Consider the following 16,339-nt stretch of genomic DNA (forward strand, 5'->3'; position numbering starts at 1 on the left):
ACGAGGTCTGTTGTGAAGATTGTGGGAGATAATACAAATGTAAGCAATTTGTAAAACTGTAAAGTAAAATACAAATAGAAGATGTTACTGGGGAGCCTGGGTGGCTCAGTCAGTTGAGTGTGTGACTTTGGCTCACGACATGATCTTACAGCTCGTGGGTTCAGGCCCTGCATCAGGCTCTGTACTGATGGTTCAGAGCCTGGAGACTCCTTCAGATTCTGTGCTTCCCTCTTTCTCTGCCCCTCCCCCACTTACACTCTGTCTCTCAAAATAAATAAACATTAAAAAAATATTCAAACATAAGGCATTATTAAGGGTATTACATTAAAGGTACATTGACTTTAAAGGATAGGATTTATTTGGTTGCCAAAAGTCTTGTTTGTTACCAAAAAAAGGTCTTCTTAATTTTTAATCAGTTATTTCTCATTCATTGTAAAAGAGATTTGAGTAAATTCATGGATGCCATAGTCATATTTGATTGCTAAAGAAACCAGGCTATGTGGGGATACTCGAAATTATGAAGTAACAAGAGGACAACTCAACTCCTCCTTCAGGAAGTCTTGCCAGAGAAAATGGGGCTGATCTTGGGGACAATTCAGATAGATTCTGTGACAGAACATTACTGACTTTCAAGATTGGAAGCTCCCTAGATAGCATCATTTGACCCCTATCCAATGACTGAATCTTCTTTAAGACCAAGAAGTTGTCTTCTACTTGAATATCTAGTGATAAGAAGCTCACTACTTCTCTATCTATCCCATTGCTGGACAATGCTCTTTATTAGGAAGTTCTTAGATTAAGCCATTATAAATTATATCAAACCAAACCCACTTATAGTCATCCTAGGTTCTATGACATATTCTCAGTCCATGAGGCCACAGGCCCCTCCTCACCTTCCACTTTCTCTTCTGACATCACGGTATGACACAATGAGAGTGAGAGAAAAAACAAGTGCACCCAGTGGTCTCCCTTTTTCACTGCTTCCACCAAAGTCTCGTCATAAAATGAAAACTTAGGATCAGCCAGTTTGTTATAGGAAAAGTCGACCTTTTCTGTTTCCTGGAACATATAAGCCAGAACAAACTTCTCAGCAGCAGCCTGACACTTTACAGAAGATCTATTTGGGGAAAGCTTCTGGAATGTGATGAGAACTCTTAGTAAGATGGGAAGAGAAAAGCAAGATATATGGAGGAGACTCTGTGCTGGTTTCTGAGGTCTTTGTAGCTCTTGTCAGTCACTTGGACCAGGAAAGATCCATTCCACAGGAGATAAGCTGAGCACTGCCTGGCAGACCCTTCATGCTCCCTTTCTTCCCTAAATGATCAATGGCCATCTTCAGGCTCTACTCTTCTTTTTCTTCATTTTTTACCTAATTTTTTTGTTTATTTCTTTTTTTTTTTTTTTTAACATTTATCTATTTTTGAGAGACAGAGCATGAACAGGAGAGGGGCAGAGAAAGAGACACAGAATCTGAAGCAGGCTCCAGGCTCTGAGCTAGAGGTCAGCACAGAGCCCGATGTGGGGCTCAAACCCACAAACCGTGAGATCATGACCTGAGCTGAAGTCGATCTCAACTGACTGAGCCACCCAGGTGCCCCTATGTTTATTTCTTTTTGAGAGACATAAAGAGGCTGGAGGAGGAGTTGAGTGAGAGAGACAGATGATCTGAAGCAGGTTCTGTATTGACAGCAGAAAGCCTGATGTGAGGCTCAAACCCATAAACTGTGAGATCATGACCTAAGCCAAAGTCAGGTGCTTATTTGACTGAGCCACCCAGGCACCCCACTTCTTCTTTTTAATGTTTATTTTTGAGTGAGTGAGTGAGTGAGAGAGAGAGAGAGAGAGAGAGCAAGTGCACAGGGGAGGGGCTGAGAGAGGGATCCAAAGTGAGCTTCGTGCTGACAGCAGAGAGCTTCTAAGTCCCAAATCCATGATAATCAAACCTGAGACTATGAGGAGGTAACTGCTCCATATTAATATATGGTATCTGGAAAAAGTTTTGTTTCTGGCTGTCCTCTGATTTTGGGGGCTAGGAAGGGAACTGGGTCCTAACTAAGTACAGTGATTATCACTGTGTTGCATTATTTCTATTTAACTCTACAGGGGGCTAGAGATGAATACTGCAAGATAGAGGCAAGGGCATATAACAAGGAAGCTTCAGTATATACCTGTTTATCACAGACTTAATTTTGAGCCATTTTATTTGATCTATCAGCATACCTGGTTCCTTCCTGCTTCTGACCTTCGTGGTCATTGCCCTTACCTCAATATTTGGACCTAATATTCACTAACATTTTCCCAACTCCTTTAGATATTGACTCGCATTCTCCATTTTGGCTAGACTTTTGGTGGCCACCTTGGGTAAACGTTTTTTCTGACCTGATTTGGCTCTGAGACTCTTTTACCCCATCCTGGAGTGTGATGTTAGTAACAGACTGCTCCAATCCATACCAGGACTCTCAAGGATACTTTCCAGTTCTTTGTAGTTGTGGTGCTTCCTGTGCTGGGCCCCAATATGTCAAACACAGACACAACTGTCCTGGTTGGTGCTATGTCAGGGAAAGGGAAGTTTTAGTGAGCTATATTAGCTCTTTCTTATATCCCATCAAGAAGGAGTTTTGTCACAGTGGTGCGAAAGTATGGTCAGGTCCAGAGCCAAGCCCCAGACCTGGCCAATCATAGAACCGTGAGCTCTGGGATGTTTGTGGTTTCAGTAATTTCAGATAATTCATCATAAAGCATCTCCTGAGGCTTTTCTAGAACTGGGCTCTTACACTGACACACTCTTTGAACTGGAAGCTGGTGAGTGATGAGAGAAAAGCTGGAGAGGTAGACCTGCACTGCCATCTCATATGCAATAGGGAATCATAGCAATTTTCTGCTCAAAGTGACATAATAAGGGGTGCCTAGGTAGCTCAGCTGGTTCAGTGTCTGACCTCACTCAGGTCATGATCTCGCAGTTTGTGAGTCTGAACCCCAGATCAGGCTCTGTGCTAACATCTCAGAGCCTCCCCACCACTAGCACTCTTTCTCTATTTAAAACAAATAAACATTAAAAAAAAGAGGGAAAGTGACATAATGAGATTTGCGTCAGAGAAAGTCCTCTGGTGGCATCATGGAGGATATACTGGAACTAGCAAGATGAGAAGCAGGGAGACCAGTCAGGAGACCATTCAGTAATTCACAAGAGAAATTATATAGTAACAATAAATATTAAAGTAAGGGGATGGCTTGAAAATATAGGGAGCTAGAATTATACAATATGATATGAGGGGTGACAGAGGGAAAGAGTTTAGAATAATTTTACATTTCCCCTGGATAGATGATAAAACTATTCACTGAGATAGGATACTTGTCAGGAAGAGGTTTTTGATGGACTGAATTGGAGATACTTGAAGGACTAACAGGTAATAATGGAAGCAGGCATATATAGTTTTGAAGCTTAGGTAAGAGATCTGAGCTAGTTTCTAATCTGCTCTTCCAGACAAGTAATATTTGAGAACACTGTACCTGGCTGGGTACAGCAGGGAGGCAGGGCTGGCTTGGAGCTGCAGTATACCATGATCTGAGAGGTAGCATTCATGGATGATTTTGAAATTGAAAGCCAAACAACCAGTTAAAAAAGGTTGAAAGGCAAATCCAGGTACCAGATAAAAGGATGGAAACGGGGATATTGGGTGAGAGGAAGTGGAATCAGAATGGAGAGCAGAGGTGGCAACTGAAGAAACTCCTTGAGATGCTGTGACACAGCTATAGATAGTTTATATAGAATATCTTTAGCCTTGGCCATGGGTGGGAGGGAGCTACCAAAGGATTCATTTGATGTATTTGGAGGTCATCAGTAAGTATGTAATGGCTAAAGCCATATAAATACCTAAGATTATTCAGGGAGACTATACAGATGAGGATGAGGTTCAATAATAGAGCCTTGGGGAACATCAGCCCCTATGGCCAAGTTGATGAGAAAAAGCAGACAGGAAGGAAAAACAAGAAGAGTTACTTAACAGGAGCCAATGGACTAGAAAACTTTAAGAAAAAGTGGAGTTTAAGTGTCAAAATCTGCAGAGAAGTTGAGTAAGAACTTAACAGCAAGGCAGTCATTAGTAAGCTTGGTTAGGGTAGTTTCAGTGGATATCATAGGACGGAATCTGATTACAGAGACCAGGTTGAAGAAATAAAGAAAGGTGAGGAGTTAGAGGCCTCTGTAATTGCCTGTTTGCCTACATGGCTGCTCCTCAAGTCTGCCAATTCTTTGAAGGTAGGGAAAAAGTCTTTTTTGTTTTCTTAACCTTTTGCATTTACTCAAAATCTGACATATGGTTGACACTCAGTAAGTATTTTGGACTGATGGTAGACAGAAAATGACTAGAGGGTAATACCGGAATGGTTTTAAGTACTTTAAAAAAAAGTAGGAATAAAAATAAAATATAAAAATTTATTTTTAGTGGCTACCTCTGGTTAATGGGCTTAGGGGTTATTTTAACTTTTATTTAACTATTTTATTTTAAATTAATAGTCTTTTTTAGAATAGTCTTAGGTTTACAGAAAACTTGGACAGGAATACAAGGAGTTCACATATACTCTCTTCCTTTTCTACTCTGATTTCCTCTATGCATATCTCACATTAGTGTAGTACATTTGTTACAACCAACAAACCAATATTAATATGTTATTATGAACTAAAGTCTACAGTTTACATTAGAATTCTGCATCGTACAGTTCTATGGGTTTTGACACATACATATTGTAATTAATCCACCATAACAGCATCACACGGAATAGTTTCACTGCCCTAAAACTCTCCTGTGCTTCCTCTTTCTCTACCTCTCCCCAACCTCCTGGCAACCACTGATGTTTTTACTGTCTTTACTATTTTGCCTTTTCCAGAATGTCATATAGTTGGAATCATAGTGTGTATGTAGCCTTTTCAGATTAGCTTCTTTCACTTAGCAATATGCATTTAAAGTCCTTCCTTTTGTGTATGTGGCTTGTTAGTTCACTTATTTTTACTGCTGAATAATGTTCCATTGTACAGATGTATTAAGTATTATTTTTTAAAGAAAGGGAAAACTTGAGCAGAAGGGAAATAATCACATAAGAAGAATAACTTTCAGATATTAAGAAAGAGAGAACACAGGACTGACTGAAGTTCCTGAGAAGTAGAAAAGGATGGAATCTAGAATATATAAAGAGATTAGTATTGAAAGAACACAGGCTACCTTTTTTGAGACTGAAGGAAACTGGGTAAAGGTGTGTTCTGATGTATGTATGGAAAAGGATATTTAGATGATAGTTTGGATTTTTCTCAGTAAAGTTGAAGGCAGTATCTGCTACCTCTGCTGCATACTGGGGAGACTGGGGGTTATGGTAGAAGGCTTGAGGGTGATGAATTCTAGAATAGCTACCATGCAGAATTAAGTGTGAAACTGATCACAAATCAGTAAAAAATTATCCAAGTAATATTGGAAGCCTAGGAGAGATTGGAGTTTCTGAATTTTTAATGAGTTTGTGATCTCCAAAAAAGTGTTTGGCACTCTGAGATTAGGTACAGAGAAGGATAGATGGCCTGGTTAACTAAAGGTTGAGATTTTCTGGGTGATTAAAGAAAAAAAGGACTAGTAAGGTATTGAGGATGTTTATGATCTTGGGTACAGACAGAGGGCAAGAAAGGATAGGAAGTAAAGTCATGGGGGATTGACAGACTTGGAGAAAAGGAGAACTGAGGGTTTATAAGTCTTCTGAAGATAAGAAAGCAGGCATACACAGCAGAAGTCAAGTACCAAGAGAGACAAGGAATAAGGTATGTGATCAGAGATCATGATGAGAGAGTTTGCAATTTCAGAGTATTAAAATTCTAAATAGTGACATGGAAAAGGGTGATTAAGATTTTTTGAGTATTAGAGGTCATCTGAAAGACATATATTTTCAGACATCTGAAAGCATCCATGGTGGGAGATCACCTACAAAGTAGTCAGTATCACTGAAGATGACAGTAGGGATTGGGTAGAGAGGAAGAATAGGAGCCAATTTTCAAAGTCCTCAGTGAATGAGGTGAAGAAGTCACAGATGTCAATCACAGGAAGAGTTAAGGAGGGGCACTGCCAGAGTCATAAGCATCACATGAGGAAAAATTATATGAAGAAGAAAGAGTGATGGTTTAAAAGTGGCACAGGATAATGAAGACAATACACTTGGGCTTTTGGTATGTAGAATAGGAGAGATGGAGGAAAAGTGATGTTCTCAGGGAAAGTCAATCAAGGCAGGAGAATAAAGCATTTTTTATGAAGAGATGAGGCTGTAGGTAAGCTTGTTTACAAGAGAACAAAGATTCCAGTGATCCAGTGGAACACGTTATGGTTAATCAGTAGTGGAAGCAAGAGGTAGGGGAAAGGAATTCCAGAACAACAGTTTATTCCCTATAAGGTATAATTTTGTTTTTATTGCCAAAGTCATTTTTAGAGTCTCTATAAGAGGATTTAAGGCGAAAAAAAAAAGTAGATTTTCTTTCCCATTCTCAGTCTCTTTGGATGGATAAGGGTGAGAAAGTAGTTGGGAGCTAGAGTTAGCTATCTGGTAAATAAGTCAGGTGGCTAAGGGTTTGGACTTAGGTATAGAAGGAAAGGGATAGGGTGAGGAGTACCATGAAGGTAACAGAGACAGCCCTCACAAAAGCTGTGATCCAATACTAGAGGAAATAGTAAAAAATGAACCAGCTAGAAATAGGAAGAATGAATAGGAAGATATTTTTATAATTGTGTGGGATACGACTATTGGGTATGTCACAAATACTGAAGCTATAAAGGAAAAAGACTGACATGACAGATTTGATTACATACATTAGAAACTTCTACAGAGAAAAAAATTATAAAAACCAAAGACAGAAACAGGGAAAGTAACTATAATGTATGTGCCAAAGCAAGTGTTGTTATTTTTACCACATAAAAAGCACTTTTTAATAAGAAAAAAAGGGCAAAGAATATGAATGGACAACTGAGAAAATAACTATGAACAGGCAATCAAGTGGGAAGGGGAAGGAAAATAAGCACCTAAAAATGATTTAATCTGATTAGTAATCAAAGACAGATAAAGAACATGAGATGCCACTTTTAACCAATTAAGTTTCTAAATATTAAAAAATTATTAATACTCAGTACTGATAAGGATATGAGAAAAAAGAATTATTATATATTTTTGGTGGGATGATAAATTGATGCAATCCATCTAGAGAGCAATATGGCAATATTAAATGTGTTAAAACTGTGGCTACCCTTTGACCAATCAGTTTCACTTCTAGGACTTTATTTGAAGGAAATAATTATCAGAAGAAGAGACAAAACTGTATGTACCAGGATGCTTACCACAATGCTATTTATAATAACAAAAGAAAATGGAATAAAACTAGGAAATTGGTTAAATAAATTAAGGTACACTAATACAAAGGGATATGCCACTCATTCAAAATGATGATGTGGACCTAAATTTACTGACACGGAAAGGGGACTACAATATAATGTCAAGTGAATAAAAAGGAAGCTGAAAATAGCATACATGCTATGATGCTTCCTCTTTCCTTCCTTTTCATTTTTTTCCCTTCCTTCCTTTTTTCTCTTTCCTCTCTCCCTCCATTCCTTCCATCCATCCATATGTCTATCATTAGATCTTGATGTATATGTGTGTGCATATACACACACACGAAAAACATGTGAAAGAATATACCCCCAAATTTTACATTGGTTTTCTAAAGAAGATTGGATGATTTTAACTCTCTTTTTGATACACTTCTGTATTGATTGGATTTTTTAAAGTAGTTTATTGTTGATTGGATTTTTAAAAATTTATTTTGGAGAAAGAGAGCATGAGTCAGGGAGAGGCACTGATAGAGTGGGACCCAAAGAGAGTTCTGCAATGACAGCAAGGAGCTTGAGCTCTATGTGGGGCTTTTAACTCATGAACAGTGAGATCATGACCTGACCCAAAGGCAGATGGCTCAACCAACTGATCCACCCAGGTGCCTTGATAGGACTTTTTAAAATATGAGGATAGACTATTAAAATTTTTTTAACGTTTATTTATTTTTGAGAGAGAGAGATACAGAGCATGAGTGGGGGATGTTCAGAGAGAGAGGGAGACACAGAATCAGAAGCAGGCTCCAGGCTCTGAGCGGTCAGCACAGAGCCTGATGTAGGGCTTGAACCCACAAACCGTGAGATCATGCTCAGAACTGAAGTTGGCCACTTAACCAACTGAGCCACTCAGGCACCCCGACTATTTTTTAAATAGAAAAAAAATGAAGAAAGTTATTTTCATTTTAAAACAAAAACCCGAATTCCCTCAAATAGACATAGGTCATTTATAATGCTTTCTGACATTATGGGGCCAATAAAAACTTTCCTATATCAGGGGCTAAGGGACTCTCAATTTGTGTCAAAGATGCTGCTGTGCAGCACGGCATCAGCTCTCATGCATTTCACAGGTAACTAGTCACTCACCTCAGGGACTTCCACCTTCATTCCCTTTTTGTCATAGACACGACCTATTGGTAAGTAAAGAGAGCAGAGATTTGGGAAGGGTTTTAAAGAAAGGTTAAAAAAAAAATATATATATATTTTTTGCTATGATAAAATACATGCAACATAAAAATTTAACCATCTTTTAGTGTAAAATTCAGTGGCATTAATCATATTGACAATGTGGTACAACAATCACCATTATATATTTCTAAACATTTTTTTACCATCCTAAACTCCCCAATTCCTCCCTATTCCTAGCACCTGGTGACCTCTACTTTTTATTTTTATAAATATGCCTATTCTAGATGATTAACATAAGTAGAATCATTCACTATTTCCTTTTTTGTTTGGCTTATTTCACTTGGCATAAAGTTTTCAAGAATCATTCATATTGTAGCATGTGTCAGAACCTCATTACTTTTTATGACCGAGTAATATTCCTTTGAATGGACATAGCACAATTTGTTTATCCATTCATCTGTTGACGGGAATATGGTTGTTTTTACTTCTGGGCTATTGGTGAATAATGCTGCAATGAATGCCAGCATGTATCTATCTGTTTGAATCCCTATTTTCCATTTTTTGAGGGGAATACACCTAGGAATAGACTTATAGGGTCATATGGTAATTTAAAGGAAGGTTAACAGCTTGTTGCTTGTGATTCTATTATCCTAGACTTCCAATCAAGCTGCCTTGGATCCCCTCAGGCCACCTAACTCTTAGTACCCCAGTAAGCTCTGCTCCCCAAGCTAATCGTAAGAAGAAGTTATTTGCTTGGGCCCCAATTTCTCTCCCTTAAGTGCAAGTGAGGGGAGGCTGGAAGTTAGTCACTGGATCTTGGAAGCACTCCAGTCAGAAAAGTTACCTAGAAGAGATATGAAAATAGTGCAAGAATGTTTAGCATTCTTGGCCAGCAGATAGTACATACAAAATGGCAGTGGAAGACAGTCCAATGTCAAGCATAGAGACACCCATGGCCCTTTTGGAGCACCTGGGTGGCTCAGTCAGTTAAGTGTTTGACTCTTGATTTTGACTCAGGTCATGATCTCATGGTTTATGGGTTCGAGCTCCATGTCAGTCTTCAGACATTGTGGAGTCTGCTTGAGATTCTCTCTCTCCCTCCCTCCCTCTCTCTCTCTCTCTCTCTCTCTCTCTCTCCCTCTCCCTCTCCCTCTCTCTGTCCTTCCCCTGCTCATTATCTCTCTCAAAAGTAAATAAACACTAAAAAAAAAAAAGAAAAAAGAAAAGAAAAGAAACACCTATGGCCCTTTCAACCTTACCCAGTGTATCACATCAGGTCTTATAATGAGACAGAAAATTAAGATCCTCACCCAAATCAACTCATCTAAAATTAGGCTTTTAGAGTTTATGCATAGGAAAACTTGTTTGGTAGGGATAATAGGAAATAGTAGCTTTAAAAAAAATCGTAATCTTAATTTTTCATCTTAAATTTTTAACTGTTTTTTAATTGAGATGAAAGACACATAACATATAATTAGCCACTTAAAAGTATATAATTCAGGGGCATTTAATGCATTCACAATGTTGTACACTACACATCTCTCTAGTTTCAAAGCTTTTCATCACCCCAGAACAGAAATGTTCTTTTTAGATGTAATTGCCTTCCTCATGTAATTAGTACACTGGGCATGAATTTTCACATACCTGAGAACTTAACCCTGTCGGAAAAATAAGCTTAGGTTTAAGGCATGAAGTGAATGAGGACTTGGGCACTGGGGACCCTGATGAACCTAACTATCCTTTGCAGGACTGCTTATGGGTCTGAGGGGGAATCAGGAGATTAGTAGCTTCAACAATATGCTGGTTTCTCTGTGTGATTTAATATGGGAGTGAGGGGCACCTGGGTGGCTCAGTCGGTTAAGTGTCCGGCTTCGGGCTAGCTCAGTGCCTGGAGCCTGTTTCAGATTCTGTGTCTCCCTCTCTCTCTGACCCTCCCCTGCTCATACTGTCTTTCTCTGTCTCTCAAAAATAAATTAAAAAAAAATTAAAAAAAAAAATATGGGAGTGAACTGACACTGTCAAGACATTCGGAATTCCTTGAGGACAGAAATTAAGTCTTGTACATTTTGTTATTTCCAATATCCAACACAATGGATTACGTCTATAAGGTGTTAAATAAATGCTTTTTGGTAAGCAACTGAAAGGAGTAGGTGATATTTGCTTAGTGAATATAGAAGGTTATGAGAATAAGAGATAAATGTGAATTTCAGAGGCATACAGAATTAGAGGAACATTATTCTTCAAAACAATCTGCAAAGCAGAATTTCCCCAGGACTCAGAGAAAGCAGGAAGATATGCATACCATAGACTATCCCATTAATAGAACACTTATTAAAAACCATGATGTTCTGAGTCAGGGTTCCTGTTTTGTCAGAGAACACATATTTGACCTGGCCAAGCTCCTCGTTAAGGGTGGTGGTGCGAGCATGTGCTGGTGAGTTATGTGGTGCATAAAACATCTTCCGATCCCAGTTGATATAGCAACTGTTGCCCAATCTTATTATCTCAACACTATGGAGAAAGCGAGAAAAGAAGGGTCCTGGGTTAGAACATACCAAATACATAATCCTCATTTCCCTCTTAGCCAATTGGGGCCAGCATCTGAAGATCAGAGTATCCTCCTTGGGAACCTACCATGGATTCTGAAGGACATTCCCACCAGCCAACCAATGCAAATCTGATCTTGACCATTATCACTCCGTGCTTTACCATCTAGACCCAGATATACTTCATTAATTTTGCTGAGGCATGACCCCCTTTTACTTTTTCTTCTTCCACAACATATTCAGGAAAAGTAACAAAAAATTTTTTGAACTTTTGCAGTAGTACAAGGTCTGATAGAATTAAGAAACACCTAATAAAAGGCTGCTTAGGTTTAATTAAAGGATTACTGTGACTGTCATGTAAATCCACTGGCAAGGAAGAGAAATTTGAAACACTCAGAAACTTCTTTGTTTCGGAAGAAGGGAAGGATCTGTGAAAATCAGAAACAGGTTATAGAAGCTGACCTGATAAATTTCCTGGCAGTGGCAATCTGCCTGTTGTGTCCCTTCTCCCCCTAATAGTGTCCTCTTCACTTTACCTGAAGTTTCCCTATTGCCTTTATCACATTTCTCTTCTGTTCAAATTATGGATTCATTATGGTTAACAAGCATCTTCATTTAAAAAGTTAAGATTTGGTGGGGCTCCTGGGTGGTTCAGTTGGTTAAATGTCTGGCTTCTGACTTTGGCTCAGGTCATGATCTCATGGTTCATGGGTTTGAGCCCTGCGTTGGGCTCTGTGCTGACAGCTAGCTCAGAGCCTGGAGCCTGTCTTCAAATCCTGTGACTCCTCCTCTCTCTGACCCTCCCCTGCTCATGCTGTCTCTCTTTCTCAAAAATAAATAAAAACATTAAAAAAATTTAAGAAGTTAAGATTTGGGGTGCCTGGGTGGGTCAGTCAGTAGGGCATCTGACTTCAGCTCAGGTCATGATCTCACGGATTGTGAGTTCGAGCCGCGCGTCGGGTTCTGTGCTGACAGCTCAGCACCTGGAGCCTGCTTCAGATTCTGTGTCTCCCATCTCTTTCTGCCCCTTCCCCACTTATTCTCTCTCTCTCTCTCCTTCAAAAATAAATGAACATAAAACAATTTTATTTATTTATTTTTTTTGTTTTTTTTGTTTGTTTGTTTGTTTTTGAAGCCCAGCTAGTAGTTTTATGACTGTTATTCTAAATTCTTGCTCAAATTTATTGCTTAAATCTGTTTTGGGCAAGTCCCTGGCTGTGATTTCTTCTTGACCTTTCTTTTGGGGAGAATTCATCCATCTTGTCATTTTGGTTTAGTTTCTGTCTTTTGCATATTTTAAAAGCTTGTTATGTTTCCTACCCCAGAGAGTAATGCTATATTAAAAAGGGGCCATACATTGTCCAGGGCCTGGCATTTCAGGAAGGGTTTCTGGTGTATGCTGTGTGCACTCTCCTGTTACATTTGAGTTTAAAACAATTTTAAAATAGTTAAGATTTTTAAGGGGTCTCCTTTCTATTACCATTCATGCTTAACGTGTGTTAGTTTTGGTCACTTCTCAAAGACAGCTGCATTGGGCAACATGGATTTTTTTAATTTCAGGTGAGGAAGGAGTACTGTAGCCCACATTAGTGACTCTACTACAGGTCTTCAAGCACTGAATCTTGATCCCTCCCCTCCTTTGCCATACCAACCAACATAGCTATTTTTCTAAACCCAAACATTTAATCATATCATTTCTTTCCTTAGAAAAATCTTTGGTGCTTTTAGGATAAAATCCAAACTCCTTGGGAGTCACCTGGGTGGCTCAGTTGCTTATGTGTCCAACTTTGGCTCAGGTCACAATCCCACAGTTCATAAGTTCGAGCCCCACATCAGGTTCTACACTGACAGCTCAAAGCCTGGAGTCTGCTTCGGATTCTGTGTCTCCCTCTTTCTCTCTGTCCTTCCCATGCTTGTATGCTCGCTCACTCTTTCTCTCTCTCTCTTCCCCCGCCCCTTTCTCTCTCTCAAAAGTAAATAAATAAACATTTTAAAAAGTCCAAACTCCTTGGCCTGGCATTTAAGGTTCTCCTGGCTCTGATACTGAATTATCATCTAACACTTTAGCCTAGGCTACTCACTATTCTATGACCAGATCAAGCTTTTAAAAAACACCAAACCTCTGTACATGCTGATTTTTCTGTTTGCAATAGTGTTTTGCTATTTTCTGTGTGGTGAATTTCTACTCTTTCCTCAAATACCTGTTTGATTATTACTTTTTCGGTAACTCCCCCCAGCCTCTCCAGGCAGAACCAACCCATTCCTTTTCTAGTCTCCTAGAGCCCTCCTGTATATATTTCTATTACATCATTTTCCATATTGTACCAAAATTATTTAAGTGTCTGTTTCCATGGCTATGTTGTAAACTTATCTATAGAAAAGGCTGTCTTATTATTTAGGTTTCTATTTCTAGCACCTAATATAGTGCTTGGCACATAGCAGGTACCCAATAAATATTAAATTAATAAGATAATTTGGTCATACACGGTGCTTTTCAGATTGGAATGTCACAGTGCAGGGTTTAGGAAACCTGGAAAGGAAGATGCAAAATGTGCTTGGGTGTGTGTATGTGAAAGGGAATGATGAAAACAGAAAGAGGAGATCAGAGTAAAGGCTTATTTTACCTATTTCAAATTTTTGTCCATGAAATGGAGAAGGAAACATCCTTCTGCTCATCTACAACTTTTAGAAACCAGAACGTAACGTCATAATTACACCTATAAGACCATTTGCCATATTGTTTCTGTTGGAAAACAAATTGTGAGTTCTGATGAACTGATTTACACATGAATGTTTGGATCTACAAAGAACTTATCAAACTTAACACCCAAAAAACAAATAATCCGGTGAAGAAATGGGCAAAACACATGAATACACACTTCTCAAAAGAAGGCATTCAAATGGCCAACCAACACATGAAAAAATGCTCAACATCACTCCTCATCACGGAAATACAAATCAACACCACAATGAGATACCACCTCACTCCTGTCAGAATGGCTAACATTAACAACTCAGTCAACAACAGATGTTGGCAAGGATGTGGAGAAAGAGGATCTCTTTTGCACTGCTGGTGGGAATGCAAACTGGTGTGGCTACTCTGGAAAACAGTATGGAGGATCCTCAAACAATTAAAAATAGAACTACCCTGTGACACAGCAATTGCACTACTAGGTATTTATCCAAAGGACACAGGTGTGCTGTTTCAAAGGGGCACATGCACCCCAGTGTTTACAGCAGCACTATCGACAATAGCCTAAGTATGGAAAGAGCCCAAATGTCCATCGATGGATGAATGGATAAAGAAGGTGTGGTATATATACACCATGGAGTATTACATGGCAATCAGAAAGAATGAAATCTTGCCATTTGCAACCATGTGGAGAACTACAGGGTATTACACTAAGCGAAATTAGTCAGAGAAAGACATATATCATATGACTTCACTCATAAGGACTTTAAGATACAAAACAGATGAACAGAAGGAAAGAAAGCAAAAATAATACAAAAACAGGGAGGGGGACAAAACATAAGAGACTCCTAAATATGAATAACAAACAGAGGGTTACTAGAGGGGTTGTGGGAGGGGGTATGGGCTAAATGGGTAAGCAGCATGAAGGAATCTACTCCTGAAATCATTGTGGCACTATATGCTAACTAACTTGGATGTAAATTAAAACAATACATTAAAAAAATGAATGTTTGGAACCTATCTCATTGATTAACTAGGAGTGACTTGTGCTTCAGCATCACCAAATTTGTGTGCATTTTTTTCAATTATTGCATGTGTTTCTATGCCTTATTTAGTTACATTATAAGCTATTTGAGGGCAGAGATGATTTTCTCTTTGTGTAACTCATATAGTATTTAGTACACTATTTTGGATATGGAAGTACTAATACAATCTCTAGACATTTCTCAGAGTGTTTTGTACACTGGCACTGTGGAAAGTAAAGAGTTAAAGAGCATACAGTTTATGCTTTCTAAACATTCACACTCTAGTTGGGGAGTTAGGCAGGATGTATAAAGTCAGCTCCTCCCCCTACGAAACAAAGTGGCCAAAGAAGCTTACCTGACATAAAGGGAAATGGGCACCATAGTGTTGAGAATAATAAAGTAGGACCAGAATATAGGGATGGCAGAGACAGCTGATGAAGGGACATATTCTTTCCATGGCAGATAATTCTGGAAGTAGTAGCCTTTCTTGTTTTCCCAAATACCGTGCCCAATTGCTAGGATAAAGCACATGCCGCCTAAAAACAGGAAAATCTGGAAATCAGAAACAGAACTAAATTAACATTTCGTCTAAGGCATGTGCTACTTCATATCTGCTTTTGGAGACTTAGCTCTCAACAAAGCTTCTCTCTCTTCTCGGAGGGCAGGGGGCCCTGTAGTTCACAGGCTCGAGGCAGTAGTACACAGGACAGAAAAGAAAGCCCAGCAGAAGCTATCCTTGGAATCTTTTTTTCTTTTCAACTTTTTATTTAAATTCTTGTTAGTTAACATGCAGTGCAATATCAGTTTCAGGAATAGAATACAGTGATTCATCACTTACATACAACACCCTGTACTCATCATAACAAGTGCCCTCCTTAATATCCGTCACCCATCTAGCCCATCTCTCACCCACCTCCCTCCAGCAACCCTTACTTAGTCTGTTTTTACTTGCTAAGAATCTCTTAACGGTTTGTTTCCCTCTCTCTCCTCAGGCCCCCTGCAAATGTTCATTTCTGTTTTGTTTCTTAAATTCCACATATGAGTGAAATCATACGGTATTTTGTCTTTCTCTGAATGATTTATTTCACTTAGCATAATGCACTTTGGCTCCATCCATATTATTGCAAATGGCAATATTTCATTCTTTTTGATGATGAAGTAATATTCTACTATATACATACCTACATATATATAAACATATACATCTTTTTAAAAATTATTTTAATAATAGTTTACAGTCAAATTGGTTTCCATATAACACCCAGTGCTTCTTCCCACAAGTGCCCCCCTCCATGCCTATCACCCCCCCTTCCCCCTCCCCCTCCCCCTTCAGCCCTCGGTTTGTTTTCTCATGATTTGTGTCCCTCGCTCTCCCCAACTCTCTTTCCAAACCCTTCCCCTCCCTATGGTCCTCTGTTGGGTTTCTCCTGTTAGACCTATGAGTGCAAACATATGGTATCTGTCCTTCTCTGCCTGACTTATTTCACTTAGCATGACACCCTCAAGGTCCATCTACTTTGCTACAAATGGCCATATTTCATTCTT

The 16,339-nt window shown here is 39.0% G+C and overlaps 1 protein-coding gene across 1 annotated transcript in view; it reads right to left on the reverse strand.

The window, feature by feature from the left end:
• LOC115276725 (phospholipid-transporting ATPase FetA-like) overlaps window positions 1–16,339 on the reverse strand; it is a 106,399-nt gene that overhangs the window by 20,109 nt on the left and 69,951 nt on the right. The window contains exons 12-15 of the mRNA XM_029920812.1: window positions 15,150–15,346; window positions 10,834–11,042; window positions 8,490–8,533; window positions 894–1,059 (exon numbers count right to left, since the gene is read on the reverse strand). Coding sequence (XP_029776672.1) covers window positions 894–1,059; window positions 8,490–8,533; window positions 10,834–11,042; window positions 15,150–15,346 — 616 coding nt within the window. The remainder of the gene's footprint in view (window positions 1–893; window positions 1,060–8,489; window positions 8,534–10,833; window positions 11,043–15,149; window positions 15,347–16,339) is intronic.

This window comes from Suricata suricatta, chromosome 13 (genome assembly GCF_006229205.1).
Source record: "Suricata suricatta isolate VVHF042 chromosome 13, meerkat_22Aug2017_6uvM2_HiC, whole genome shotgun sequence".
Lineage (NCBI taxonomy): Eukaryota > Metazoa > Chordata > Mammalia > Carnivora > Herpestidae > Suricata > Suricata suricatta.